We start from the raw sequence: 15518 nt of genomic DNA, 5'->3' as shown, positions 1-15518 counted from the left end.
TAACCCTAAGCAAGTGAAAAAGTTTCTTTCTGAGTCTAATAATTGGAAAGCTTTCAGAGCTTTGTGAAGACCTGTTATCCAGTGGGCGGGTGGAACAATTACAGTGCACAGGGCCAGAAACCAGATGGAGCCTTGAGGTGGTTGTAAGTGCCGGCACAACAGAAGACAGCCAACTGTACCGATGTTGTTACCAACTGACTTTACAATCGTACAAAGAAAAATGTGTAGTTTTTATGTAACCCACAGGCAAGTACTGTACATTCAAGGAGCAACATTTGACACTGGATTGATTGAAGTGTTACCTGGGGTGGTCCAAACTCTTGGAAAGAGAAAGGAGAGTCAGGTCATCATAAAAATGATTTTATTATCCTAATTGTTATCAGAGGACGGATATCAATTTTCACTTTTTACAATATATTACTATCATTAGACTGATTTATACATTGTTTTATATATTAATAACTTTCAAAGAATTTTGTACATGCTTTTGGGACTGACATTCCCTGGTCAGATGAAGCAGAAAAATGAGAAAAAAGGCACATGATTGCTCCTGTCCACAGTGAGCAATACAGTCCAAAGAAACAAAGAACTGTTGTGGTTTTGTGTGAGTGCAGGTGAAATGCCTCCCAATCAGATGATGGGCTGTCCCTTTGAAGCCTATTACATGACTTGCCAAGGCAGCACAATATGTCCAAAGCAATTTTCCACATCACAGCCCAAAATAATCACTTTGATGTGGCAATTGACGACAATTATATCCTCTGATTTGCTCAGATGCACTCGAAAAAAAACAAAAAAAAAACAAAAGACCCACCCGCGCCGGGCCGCGCGCAACCACTCACTCGTCTCTAGTTCTACAGTAAAAACAAAAGAATTACTGGGATAATGAACCACCTTCAGGGGCAGCACTCGGGTGTCTTGTTACACTGTTCTATACATGTAGCTGAATGTCATAAATGTGGGCCGTTTCAAACAGTGCCCACAGCTCAGTGGAACACATGAATTGATCATATTCTTCTTTAACACTCAGTGTTGGAAGCTCTGTGGCCTGAGGGAAGCTCGGTGTGCAGTGCAGTCTGTGGTGTGAAATACCACACACTAGCACCAGCGGTCCCTGCTCCTCTCTGAACTGTCCACAGTTTGAGATCCAAATTCCACTTGAAACGTTGCCCAAACTGTCTCAGAGGTTGTTCTCTGGCTTCAGTGCCTGGGATGCTTAATCCAGTTTCGTATCATCCACTTCTGACCAGAGCATCTCTGGACCACCAGGCGGAGGCCAAAGTTGGCATCTTTGGACATTTCTACCTCCAAGCATCGACCAGTGTCCCTGCTGATGATTGGACCATTCTGCAACAACAACACATGGAAATGTGACCCAGTTTGTGCAATGACCTTGAGAAGAAACAGATGGTTGCAACACTAAGAGTTCACAGAATAACCAGCATATCCCACTGCCTCTGTTGTTATGCATCGGTAACAGTTATTCAAGATTCAGTGAGTTGTGTCACTGTCGTATTTCAGCTTTCACTACAGTTGGTGTGTTTGAAGATCTTGATATTCATGAAAAGAACAGACCATGCATTTCCTTTTTTACCTGTGTGAAGTCCCAAAGCCTCTGGGAAATCCTTGAAACTGCATCACATTTTTTCAGGCTGGGAGTGCGTCCTCTGCCATCGTCAACCAGACATTTTGTGTCAGGCAGGAATGTGGTGGAACCCAAGGGTCCTAGCTGCAGAAGCCCCTCAGTAGAGTAGCGGGCGAGCTGCAACACAGAGATAACCAGTGTGTTTCACTGCTGGACTCAAGTACTGTAGCGGCAATCGTCAGCTTTGAAAAACAAATGCTCGACTTTTTAAAGAGCACCTCGGTATCAGCGGGAAGCACGAGCACTAAATGTGCTTCAGTGTGACAGCTTAAGGTGTTGAGCAGTTATGCTGTTCAGACAGGCCGCAGTAACTACAGCAGCAGGCAGCAGAGAAGGTTTTCAGGCTTTGGTAAAGTGCATAACACACACAAAGGTTGTGATGGTTTCATTTTACATGATCTATAGGACAATACACAGAAGATGCAGATACAGTGTTCCACTCTGCCTTCATACAGTATAATGTTCACAGGATACAAGCACGACACCTTTATTTTGTTCATTTACAGCCAATATCTTCATCCTTTATGCATCACTGTGTCTATTGATACTGTAAAAAGATAATTTATTACACAACACATTTAAATGTGTGATTTAAATATTAATCATAGCATATTGCATGAATTCCACTGTTGAGCTGCTGTGAACCTGTCGCTAAGCTTGTTACCCACTGAGTGTTTTTGTCCACAGTGATTGAGTGAGTGGATTTAGGTGTTGTCTTGTTTAGTTATCCACAGGATGTCAGTCCAGCAAAGATGGAGAAGATACATTTGTTTTATTTAGTAGAAGTAATGAAAAAACTAAGTTGTTAAATTATTCAATGAAATTATACATTTCTGTTGCAGTAAAACTAATTATATCGTATGGTAAAGCAGAAATTCAGAAAATGTCCTAGATTAAAAAAAACAAGGCTATTTCATTGTGCTTCATGGAAACCGCACTGTGCAGCTTATTAATGCCACAGCATATCCCCAACCTAAACTTGATCCCTCACTGTTTAATCCTGCACATGAAAGGCTCTGTGACGATACGTATCTCTTACGTAAGGATGTAGTAGAGATAGCATTGGTTATTTATGGGAGTGATCCTCTCTGAAAAATGAGATGCCAAAGATAGGGAGGTCTTCAAAATGACAGCATCCCTGCACATACAGTACGTTGCTGTCCTGAATTACACATGCACACACAGTTTCTCCATTACAGCAGAGGGGAGGTATGTTATGTTATGCACATTCACAGAGGAATCAATGCAGCAGAAAGCCTCTGAATACACACTGTTTTGAACTAGGTGCCTTCCAGTGCTTTATTGATATAAATATGCTGCATGGTTTTTTGTCCCAGTGTGATTGTTTTCAGTCTTTTAGGAACACATTTTCTAAAGGAGTCCCACTCTAAAAGCAAGCCCTCGGTACCATCATCTCTAAAATTGTCTCCTGACACTTCAAATGTAATAGTATGAAAACCTGCTATTGAGGAGTATTGATGTCCAAATAGTCAGTGTTCAGATACCTTTGTAAATCTATTTCAACATGTAAAAATCTCTCCAAACTGATACACCCTTGTCTGAGTGGAGGGTTTTGTAGCATGGATGGAGAAACTAAACCTGCACTGAGTGGCCTGTGTGGGTGTTGATCCTTGCGAGAAGAGAGACTACAGGGTGTTTGTTGATCCAATGTCCTGCCCTAAAGAACCACTCTCAACGAATAGGAAAACAATGCCGTGCCACTTTGTGTGTCACTCCTGCTTCACTGGAGCATTGAGGAGGTTAGTGAGGATCAGTGTGTGCACTAAGGAATGGCATATATCTGTAACCTAATTCAAACTCAGACTATAATTCAGCACGTTACTTTTCTCAAGGTGACAACGTAAAGGTCGTGTAAGTTTGATTAAGGAATCTTCATAGAATTTTGCATCGCTGTCTTGGGTCTTTTGGGGTTATATCTCTGTAAGCAGATTTATCCATGGTGTAAACTGTGACTGGGCACAAGGAAAACCCATATAATCCCCACTAATACCTGTTTACAGTTCAGTCTGGCAGCCTTTCATACGCTAATACATTGAAAATGGGACCATAAGAAATAATTAAGGCAAGGAAATAATTCTGCCAAACCAATTAACCTGTGCCTCATGCAGCAATATTAGACGCTTCATTGCCTTTCTGCCATCGTAAAAGTTTTGCAGCCACTTTGGAGGTCAAGCTAATCACACATTTCTTAATTAGCTCATTAACGGTGCAATGCTGTGGCAATGTAAATATAAGACAAAGTATTTGCTGATTGCATTGGGTTGTAATCTTCACATTTCTACCTTTCTAGTACCATGCTCCACCAGGAAGTGAAGTTTATGCCCCTGATTATAAGAAATGTCTTAAGAAGGACTCGGCTTGGGGCCTCAGCTCCGTACCTACAACTGTGACCATTGTATAATGTAGCAGGGGAGTCTCAGTGAGCGTCCAGCCTCCTCACATGAGTATGCAGAGACTTAAGAGGCCCCTTATGACTGGTACACAGCGTGCCCATCAGCACCACGTACACACAGGTGCAACACACATAGTTGGAATTCTTTGCGAGAGGGAACATGGTGGTGAAGTTATTTGGTAAAAACTGTATTTTTATTATTGATCTAATTCATGTCTTCAAAAATTTGTGATTCTGTTGACAACAACATAGTAAAAATGAGTAGCAATCATTCTGTATAAAATTCTAATAAGTTACTGAAATGAACAACTTTCAGTAATCTCTGTTTACATTGTTAAAGCAGGAAAATTGCTCAATCATTTTAAATCTAAACATCTAAAATCTTTTGGGGAGTTTGATTTATTTTTTGGGAAGTATTTGTGCTTTTATTTGATGAGGAATGTGGAAAGAGACAGGAAATATGTGTGTGAGAGAGTGGGGAAGAGACATGCGGTGAAGGGTGTGGCCACTGGGAATCATACTGGGGACCTGCTGCTCAGGGCTCAGTATGGTCATATATACTGTAGTACACATCCTCTCCACTCAGCCATCCGGTCACCACTCTATAAACTATTTTGGTGGCCACTCTCTTGCTACCTGTTTTCACAGCTGCTTTCTGTTGTTGAAAAGTTTGTCCTTCAGTTCATTAAATCCCTGCAGGCGTCTGAAGGCAGCAGGACACTTATGCTGATGAATTTAGTGGCACACCAGAGCTCTGTGCCATTAGACACAGTCCACTGAGTTCACTTAAACCACATGCAAATAGCATGATTCAGCTGCAAAATAAAAACACACACATCAAAGGGGATGATTAAAGCTTGGTATTCTGCCCGTTTCTATTGGAGACTTAAATTCTTCTCTTTGCTTTGTTTTGTTTGAAAAGTGCTGTATGTTTATTCTTGATTATGCATTATGCATCACACTAATTATGGCATGATGTGAATGTTTACAACATGAGATGCAGTAGTACTTATGATTGAGATATTTTCAAATGATGTAAATGTTGCACTAAAACCACCAGCTTCTGCCTTTGGTTACAGATCTGTGGTGCTGTGTTCAGCATCCAAGCAGCAAGACAGTTTCCTGAAGCAGCGTCTTTCCATGTGCTGAGCTTCTGCCTTCATGCTTCTTTGTGGCTGGCTGCCTCTGATCTATATTCACCTTCACACAAACCTTTTGCACTTTTCACTGCTGCACACATAAGAGCCAAGGAAAAGGATGCATTAGTTACTTTAACAGACTACTGCCTGGTGGATGTGTGTGACTGCAGAGCAATGGTGCAGCTTCTTAGCTCCTCTACCATGCTTTTACTGCATTATACTGTTGGACAAAGGTGAGACATTATCTGTTATTTAGATTTCCACTGGGAGAGCCGGCAGAAAGAGTCTCATTCCTCACAAGCACAATAAAGATTTATTCTGGTCAATTACATTTTTTCATAAGTAAAAGGAGCAATGGTAAAAAGCAATGCACAATCACAGCATTCCATGAAATTGAATTCGGCCCGCTCACGGTAATGCCGGCCATCACTGTAATCTAATGATACAAAGACACAAAATTAATCTCCATTTGTTTATTTCCCCTGGGGATCAGGATTAAAGGAGTCAGTGAAGCTTTACATTACTGGACTCCACTAAGCTTTCACTGGAGGAGAACAGAGAGAGCAGTGAGTGTCTGGTGTCCTTATAATACACCCTCCTATGTTAGATAATGAAGATGTCACTCACCAGCAGGAGAAGCAGTTGGGACAGGTGGCTAATGTAAGAGAAAAACTGATGCATGAATAGCATTTGCATGATTTGTCTTTGGGATTGCCTTTCATTTCTCTACACAAAAACAGGACAACAGGCTCCCACCCACAGTGTCCTGGTATCTATTCAAGTAAAGGTTATACCGAGTGCACAGTCCCTTTTTTCAGCAGCATCAGCTGTGTGTTCATATAATTACATGCTCTCTCACCTGGGAGTGCCCCAGTTTCCCACTGTGCCCTACTGAGCAGCTCAAATAGAGTCGCCGGAGTCATCTGGACCATTTCTACCTTGCATAGTAGAAGAGTCACAACAGCATCTGAGTATTATGAATTCAGTATAAATATTCATATGCAAATAAATATGAGGCAGAGTTGGAGCGAGATATGTTCATTTAACACTAAACTGGCAGGACTGTACTGGTGCCCAGTCAGATCAGTTCTTGAAAATATTATTTGAGTCTCTGTAATTTACAACAATAAGTCGGTGGCTGGTTCCATCCATCTATATGAATTCTGTACAGAAATCTCACTTGTCCCCAGATATGCCTGAATTCAATTAAATAACATACAAATAAAGTAAATAGGCTAAATATGTGGGGAGATGAACTAAGAATCTCAAACAGTTAAAATGTTTGAATCTTAATTGAATTTGAAAAAAGTTTTCCACTTAATTTTCGGATTATCCTTCATGTTACATTTACCTTCACTTGTGAGATGAAGATAAGCGACGGAATGGATGAACAGGAGTGATAATTAATTGTAAGATGATCTGGAAGATTTCCCTTGTCTAATTGCATCTTCTACGCTGTACACATTTTGTAATTGCAAAACATAAACATCATTAATTGCAGAAGTTGAAAATACAGACCTGGTGGGGTAAACAGATTTGGGTGGGTGCAATTTCTAGAGTGAAGTGAGGGTACCTCAAACTATTTAACTCCACCAATCAGGTTTGTTTGTTTTGTTTTTACTGACAAGATCAATCTTCAGTTTGAGCTCTTGTGATTCTGTGGATCAATCAGATGATTGTCAAGTGAAAAATTGCTGTTATTTATTTTTAAACAACTGAAATAATGTGGTATGATTTATTTAATATCGAATGACAATTACTCTGGTCCACCTCCACTATAACCTGCACAACAACAGCCATCAAATGTCATCTTTAGATATTCTATTTCCTGGTTATGCTCATTTAACTTTAAATTCAGGTACTGAGTATGTGTTAGTGCTGTAGCTCAGTATGTAAATTGATGCGTTCACATTTCTAAATAACTACTAACATATTCTTGTTGCGCATTTACAATCTAATTTCATATGTTCTCCAACTGTAATATCCTGAATCTGTTTTGAATCGTTCTTGACTGCAAGAGGCTCACGTGCTAATTAAACAAGATAGGAAGCAAGGGCAGGCACTGACATGTATTTTCTCTGAATGGAAGAAAAATGTAACTTTATGTTATGTTATTTTCTTCATCTCAGAGCCTCATGTTCTACATTATGTTCATGTTCTCTGAATCGGATGAAATTGACATCTTTAGCTTTGATTGCATTGCCATATTGCATAAGTCTACTGTATCTGCAGCCTTTTCTATGCTCTGCTCCTTCGCACATGTTACACCCACACAGTGTTAAAAGAAGTGTCACGCTGAGGTGTGTAAAGATAGATTATCTACCTGAACCTCCTGCTGTCTGTTTGTTTAGAGCTGTGTGCTGCTGTTATGCTAGTTCACTTAGGGCCTGATTTATTAAAGGTCTACGTGTGTAAAAACGTGTGCAAACTTGATTCCACGCACAAACACATGCTGAAGCTGATCTACTAACTTAGCGTGTTTGCCTTAATGATTATGCATATATGGGCGTTTCCGCCAGAACGTGCAAAATATTTGGAGGAGTAGATGCAAATAGATTTATTTAGCGCAGCAATGTGACTTACCAAACAGATTGCGGTGGCTTCTTTATTTAGCACATTTGAAAGGCAAGTCTTAACTGGCACAGCTTTGCAAACATTTTGATTTAATACATGCCAGGGCAAAAGCTCTTATATCTCTGCATTTCCTCACGTCTGGGTCATTCCAGTGAACTGTAGCAGTTTTTCAGGTGTGTTAAAAGTCCTTTAATCGCCGTTACACACGCCACACCTCTCTCCTCCACTGCGCTCCTCTCCTCTCTCTCCTCTCTCTCCTCTCTCTCCCGTACCTGCATGGCTGCTCAGCTCTGGGACCAGGACTGACCTCACCTCTACCTTCACCGCCCTTGATCCCTCTGGTCAGAGCGTTTAGATACGAGTGTGTCCTGAGTGTCCCACCTGAGCTCTCTGTTAATCCATCAGATCAAATTCCATTCTGTCTTTGTGGCCATCCAGCTCTCTGTCCACACTCTCTATGGTGGAAACCATTACCACGTGCAAAACCCTCATTTAAATACTGCTGTTTGCGCGTGCTGCGAAAAGCGGATCATCCTTGCGTGCGCTAAACAAACACGCAAAATTTTACCAGGAACATGCAATTTAGCGCCCCTTATCTGGGATTTAAGTAAATCATATGTTAGCTGAGGATGTCGTTGCAGCTTAATGGTTTTTGTTTATAGTGTTTCTCATCCAGACAAACTACCCTTCTATTTATTCCTATTTATTTACAGTGCAGTCTTGCCCACTCTACTATGGTGTCAATTTGATGCATCACAGCAGTGGGCTGATGCAGCCAATGTGTCTAAGTCTATGGGTGGACTGAGCAGCATGCTGTGATGATAGCAACGTAATAGTTGGCCTGACATGATTATTACCCAGCAAGCTAATTCACTCCCTCACATTTACAGTATTTACACCTACAGTAGGTAGCTCCTGAATGTAGATTTCTAACTCAGTGTTGTTGCAGTTTATTGGAGCTATACCTTGCTGGTCATTTTGTGCATATTGTTGTGTCTTGGGTGTGTCTCAGCTGTTGTGTGTGGGAGCTTATAAATCTGTTAAACGAGAAGCAATCAGGAAAACAGATTTTTCTCTAGGCTACAGCTACCACCACTTATCAAATAACATTTGATTTAACTTCTGTGGGGCTTGAGGAGGACAGTAATTACAGCACATCATCTCAAACAGTCCTCAAGAGTTAAAATGCAGAATGTTGATTCATAAATCTATGAATTAAAGAGGACTATTTGAATTTACCAGAAGGGCAGAATAATGAAACCAAAGACTACTCTTGTGGTGTTATTTTGGAAGAATCGGCCCCAGCTACATTGACTGACTGGCAGTTTAATTAATTTCATTGGCACAGCAGTGAACATGAGCACACAAACAGTCCACAAGTGTGGTCTAACCTGGGAGGACATGCCGTGGCAGGGGTAGAGGATGGCTTTGTCGTCGTCCTCAGAGCCCTGGTCCAGGCAGTAGCCACTGGCCTTACTGTTCCTCACCTGAAACATCATGCAGAGATACAGTTACTTCAAATGGAGAAGGGAAAGATGCAGTGTGTTGTATATAGAGGGCCTGTGCATGGTCAGAAGGGCTAACTCACAAGAAATAATGAATTATCATGGCCTTTAAAATGAAAGTGAGAAAGGCAGGGAAACCTATTGTGCTTTTAAAATATTTCTGACATCCACACATCTTGTGCTTTATAATAACGTTCATACTATTTCTTGCTTCAACACAGAAATTTTAAAGAAATCAAACCCTTTGTTGGGAGCAGTTTTCTTCTCGCTGTTACCGGCTGTTGAGGTTACATTTGCCACAGAATTGCAAATGAAAGCAAAACAGTTGCCAACTCTTTTGCATTTCTCTAGTCAGTCCCCTGGTGAATCTGACTATTTTATTCCTGAATGCATGTGCATATTAGCCTGCCTCCTGTCTACCAGTTCCACTGTAGCCTGTTCACACAGCAGATTCTTGCATCAACTCAAAGTCACAGCCAGGCCATGATAGGGTATGCAGTGACCAGCCCCAGTTCTGTCTCTCCCTCTCCTCCAGGCCTACAGATGGTGGTGTGCATTGAGCATGAGCTCCGGCCTCGGTGTGATTTGAATGCATACGGCTTCATTTCCAGGTTGTGACATATCTATCATGTGCTGTTGTCAGGGAGGGTTCCACTCGGCCGGTCTGGTCAGCATGGCCAAGCGTGGCACTGATCTTCAGTGACAGATGAGACTCACTTCTGCTGCGGCAGCTGTGTGGCAACACAAGGTAAGTGTTTCCCAGCTTGTCGACAGATCTGAAATAGTGCCACTTAAGTGGCTGCCGCTCCAAGGAATCTATTAGCTGGGTGCAAGACCCAAAACAGGCGGCAGGAGAAACTAAAGGAGGGAGGAAATTCACACAGCTTTGATAAATCTAGAGGTTAATTTTGATGTATTCTGACATTGCATTTGGAAGGCATATTGATTTTGCTCTGTTTTTCATTGTTGAAATTGATATAGGGAAAAATGGTGTACTTCAGCAAACCTGAAAACAGTGTCTGACTCTGGAGTGTGTTCAATTCTTCAGTCTGTCATAATCCTGTTTTCTTCCCCCACTGTGCTGAGTGCACAGCCAAGCCCAATACAATCAAGTTGGATAGGAAAACTAATAAGTGTTTAATTAAAACTCATTATGGGGAAATTGCATCTAAGCTGTGTGATGCTGCTGCATTGCTATAGCAACGGGATACTGGAGATCACCAGCACCAATTGCAATTTTCTTAGCCAAAACCAATTTCTGGTCCTTAAAAAATCTGACTTACCAATTTTCATTTTCTGACAAATGTGGTGGACGGCTAAACAAAGATTTGGTATTTAATGGACAAACATTAATTAAATATTTGAAGCCTCTCTTGTTGCAACTCTTCACTTTTCAGACTATTCATCATCACTGGATGATGATGATGATTATTACTGACGGCTTAAATCCACAGCACAGCAGCAATGCATGTGGTGTGGATACAAATAAATGTGAATGGCATCAGCCAGTGAGGTAACGCTCATGCACAGGTGAGGTAAGAGGTGAGGTAAGAGGTGAGGTAAGAGGTGAGGTAAGAGGTGAGGTAAGAGGTGAGGTAAGGGGTGAGGTAAGAGGTGAGGTAAGAGGTGTGACATTTGTTTTAGCTACTTTGCCCCTTTAAATAGGACGTGTGAACGTCTTCACTGATGTTCCTCCACAGTTCATTTTGGCTTCACAGCAGTTTCAGATTGTGAGCTTTGAGACCTCATCACTCTTGTCATGTTGTGATGCATCAGTCAGTCACCAGTGGATCGATCGATGGATCTCTGTGGGATACTGTTATGTTCGATTGGTTTCAGTGAATTCATATTTGTTTTCTTCAAAGATACGGAGCGTATGAGCATCCCCATCTGTTTACATCAGCAAAATAAATTAGACATTAACGAGCTGCTGATGTCTGTTTCACAGACAAAGGTTTCCTCAATAAAGACATCAGACATAGAAAAGATCCAGATAATGCACAGCTCGCAAATTAATAAGTTCTCACTGACTCATTTTCTACATTTATCATCTATGGAATCAAATTAGCTCCCTCTCTATGCATTCTCTTTAAACCACAGCTCTGTAATAGAATTACAGATGATGATATAGCAAAATTACCATGCAGAGTATTTCCAGTAATCCTGTTAGCAAGTATCTTTCTCACCTCGCCGTATGTGATGGTGTTGTTGTAGATCCGCATCTCTGGGTAGACGTGCTCAAGGTACCAGCGGAAGCTTCGGCACTGCAGCCTCTTCCTTAAGGCCAAGCGCTCAGAGACATCCCCGAAATCCACCCCTGGGTTCTGTTAACAAGTGGAACAAAACAAAGACAAAAAAAAAACAACTTCTTATCCAGCGGGCACTTTACTTAAGAACCAAGTGATAATGAGCTGCTGGAGAAATGGGAGATGCAGGAGTGTTGAGGTGCAAAGAGGACGCAACAAGCATTTAGTTAAGAGATGGATAGATGTGCCTGTCATGTGGGACCTTCATTGTTCTTTCATTACACATGATCTGTGCTGAGCAAACTCTAATCAGCTGCTTAATTATGAGCCCACACAGTCCTGCCTGCATTATGGAGGTGGCTTCCCTGATTGATTGGGGGAATGCCTAATAGCTGCACGGCCTGGCACAGAGGCCTGATCCTGACACACACACACACACACACAGCCAATATCAGTATGTGGATATATAGCACACTGCTTGACTGTGCATGGATATGCAAATATACAACATTTGCCTGCATGTAGAAATTACCAAAGGCGTATGCATGCACACACACACACACACACACACACACACACACACTGCTCTCAGGCAAAGCTTTCTCATCAGTTCCCCCCTCTCTGCTGGAACCTTCAGCCAGATGCTGAACTTACTTTAACATCTGCTGCTAATAAATTTTAGTTGGAAAAATACTCTTTATGTTTTTTAGGGTGCTAGAAAGTGCCAGTAACAAATGAAGTCAATCTCAGTGAGATGCTTCTTGGTATTTGGACCTGAAGCCGGCCACTGTGGTGCATCATATAGCCTTGTGCCCTCAGCAGGGACCTTCGACAGTAATAAGACTCAGTGACTGTGTGCATGAGCGGGTGGGGAGGGGGGGGGCGGCAGGGGGGTAGATGGAATAATCGTAGCGTTAGGTCTTTGTACTGTCCATAAAATAACTCTGCACCACAGGACAGCTGGGGTAATAACGTGCCATGCCATTGTGTGTGTAATTACAGTGGAAGAGAGATGTGGCCCGATTGGCTAGTTTGTTACCACTAGCATGTACAGCGCACACGCTCACACACACAACATGGTTACAACTTTTCCCTAGTTGCCACTTCCCTACCTGCACTTAGTGGCTTCTCACTGTAATGATGTTTGTGCTAAATTTCTACATGGCAGACATCAGACATCAGCAGACCTGTGTCTGTAACAAAACCACTGATTGTTTTGTTCTGAACAGCAGAGTGTTGTTTTGGACGGCGCTCCGAGGTCTTCACCGACGTCCTTCTCTGACAATCATCTCTGTGTGCATGGCTGAGGAGGCAATTAGGATTCAGCACTAAAGTGTTTATTAATGAAAGTATCTGTTTATTATTTTGCAGCCCATCTCAAAAGACCCTTGAAAGCAATTAAGCCGGACTGATGTGTATGAAAATAGACTGATTAGATATGAGACTCCTCTCCGTCACTGGGTGCACCTCTCTCATCTGTGTGGACTGAGACTCCAGCGCTTCCTCACACTGCCTGTGCTCTGCTGCCAGTGTGAAGGTCAAGTGGGATGAAATCTGAATTTTGAATTTCTATTGACGGGTGTCTCTGGAGACCCCGGCTGCATGTCTGAATGAAAAAGCGAGAAAGGGAGATAGGCAGAGGAAAAGGAGCTCAGGGACCGAGGGAGGGCGTGATCTAAGATGGAGGAAAACTTACATTCATGGGAATGTTCCAGGCCATGTAGACGTGGGATTTGTATTCATCCATCCACACCTCGGCGGCCCGCAGGGCATTGCGCTTGGCGTAGTAATCTATGTCGTTGTTGTAGGGCTTCTTGGTGCGCTCGATGTGGGCCACCCTGGCACATGGCAAGACTTCCATACTTCCTCCACACTGCCACACCTAGACAGCAGCAAGACAGAGAAATCCTGGATCAATCAAACGTGGATTTCCACTGGCATTTAGTCCCCAAGCTCTTTTTAAAACGAGCACATATAAAGCGAATGCTGGCAGATGCTTCATTACCACTTTATGGTTGCAGAGGAAATGAAACTCCTTCATGGCTATCATTTACTAGAATCTGATCTGTTAGATTTTGATCACATTTAACTCATCACAAAACAAAAAAGGTGTTCACACAGACTCTTTTTTACAGAAAATCAACCCAATTATGATATCTTCATGGATCCATTAGCAAAAAACAGAAGCAACCTCCTCACTTTTTTTTTTTTTTTTAGACATGTACCTTCTGAAACCTTTAAAGCGATCACCATGATGTAGCAGTATTATGCTTCAAGCGTGGTTGAAGAATTTTCGAACGAACGGATTTCAAAAGGTGTGAATGCATTTGACATGAGGTCAGGGTGAACAAAGTCTCTATTCACTGAAGGACAAACATACGGACGACTCTGTTTTATTACGATGTCTAGGTCCATAGCATTTGACATTATTCTTATCCAAAACCAACCAATACATCCACATTCATTAGATTATTCCCTTCACAATATGATATATTGCATTGAAAAGCAGTCAAGTGAACTTGACATTTTAATTTAACCACTCATTGCTGCATTAAGTCCAGTGGTTTAATGTGGAAAACATATTCATTCCCTGAGAGATCATTCAAAACCTGCCATGGATGGAAGAAATGTACTGTTACATATTCCAGAGATATCCAGAGATATGAAAGAAAGTGCAGAACACACTCCTCCAATACAGAAATGGCAGCATGGAAATGCTTTTAGCCACATAGTCTATCCTTAACATGGCGCAGCTGCTTGAAGCTGCAATTAGGTGTCACTGTCCATTGTTTCCTACTGAAGCAAGTGAAGGAGGAATGATAAATTACTCCGTGAGCCAACGAACCTTAGATGCAAAAGTCCTCGGAGAGTTGCCTATGACAACCAGAAATCCCTGATAGCGTGAATGCTGTATGGCAAAAGGGATGATACACACCAAGGCAGTAAATATACGTCACTTTGAAAAGCATCCATCACAGCAGAGGGTATTGACTGATTGCTGGCTGAGGGAGGCTGTGACACTCCGCCGACATACTCAAGGTAAGAAAGCAGTGGCAGGCAGTCGCATGGTAGTTAAAGAGTCATTTCTCAGGATGCAGCAAAAGATTTGAATTTTAAAATTCTCTGCAAAACACTCTGTGCAACAGCCTGCATCGATATACAGTCCGCATGTCTACGCCATGCTGTGAGAAAGTGGTCGGGCAGTTAGACACTAGTGCAGCGCCATCAGAACGCCACAGCATATGGTGATGTCCTTCCAGACGTACAAACTGCAGAGGCCCCACCACCCACAGTCTCCTAATGATGATCGCCACAATGCGTAACAGATGTTCTAAGCCATTAACTTCCCTCTGAACCCAAAACGGTACCCCCTGCATGGTGTTAAAGGAGAAGGCTGCTGCAGAACTATTTTTTCAATTAAGTCATGAATAAGGGTAAAGCCTGTTAAAGCTGGCAGCGCTGCCATGGAAGTAAACACAGCTTCTGGTCTAGTGCATGTTCACAGGAACTCTGTAGTTACAGCAGTGCCACTGAACTTATAGCAACCACCTGTCCTAGGTTGTGGGACGTCTCTAATCTATTTTGAGAATTTGGCTTTGTTCCTGTGAAACTAATACGAATTTGCACTAGCTTTTTCATTTGTAAGATGAGGGCTGTTCAGTTGCATCAGGGTTGTCAGGATCTACTAATTGAAGCACTGCTGGCCTTACTCAGCAAGTTCCATACTTCCTGAAGATATAAATATTTAAAAAGTGTTCAGGAATATATTTTTAAAAGAAAAACAAAATGGAAACAACTGAACAAAATCCCAACAAAGGCGGCACTGTCGTTTTTAACAAAGGTTACTTTGACAGAAATAAATGGTGGGTTTGTTGGGGATGGATTCAGCTGTGGATTATTAGGCCTTTGTTGTTCTAGTGAGTATTTCCAGCAGTATAATGGTGTATGTGGAATTGCCTAAAAATAAAATAAAGGGCCCACGCTGATTGTAATGAA

At 41.9% G+C, this 15518-nt stretch overlaps 1 protein-coding gene across 1 annotated transcript in view; it reads right to left on the bottom strand.

Annotated features, from left to right (window-relative positions):
- Nucleotides 1–343: 343 nt before the first annotated feature.
- The window catches only part of galnt9 (polypeptide N-acetylgalactosaminyltransferase 9), a 92000-nt gene continuing 76825 nt past the window's right edge, over nt 344–15518 (bottom strand). The window contains exons 7-11 of the mRNA XM_085787883.1: nt 13219–13404; nt 11463–11600; nt 9163–9258; nt 1595–1762; nt 344–1347 (exon numbers count right to left, since the gene is read on the bottom strand). Coding sequence (XP_085644009.1) covers nt 1201–1347; nt 1595–1762; nt 9163–9258; nt 11463–11600; nt 13219–13404 — 735 coding nt within the window. The 3' untranslated portion in view covers nt 344–1200. The remainder of the gene's footprint in view (nt 1348–1594; nt 1763–9162; nt 9259–11462; nt 11601–13218; nt 13405–15518) is intronic.

Source organism: Trachurus japonicus, chromosome 9 (assembly GCF_045865225.1).
Source record: "Trachurus japonicus isolate A0001 chromosome 9, Traja_1.0".
NCBI classification, from domain to species: Eukaryota; Metazoa; Chordata; class Actinopteri; order Carangiformes; family Carangidae; genus Trachurus; species Trachurus japonicus.
Note: the sequence above shows the minus strand (reverse complement) of the source record. Positions and strands in the feature narration are given on the sequence as shown.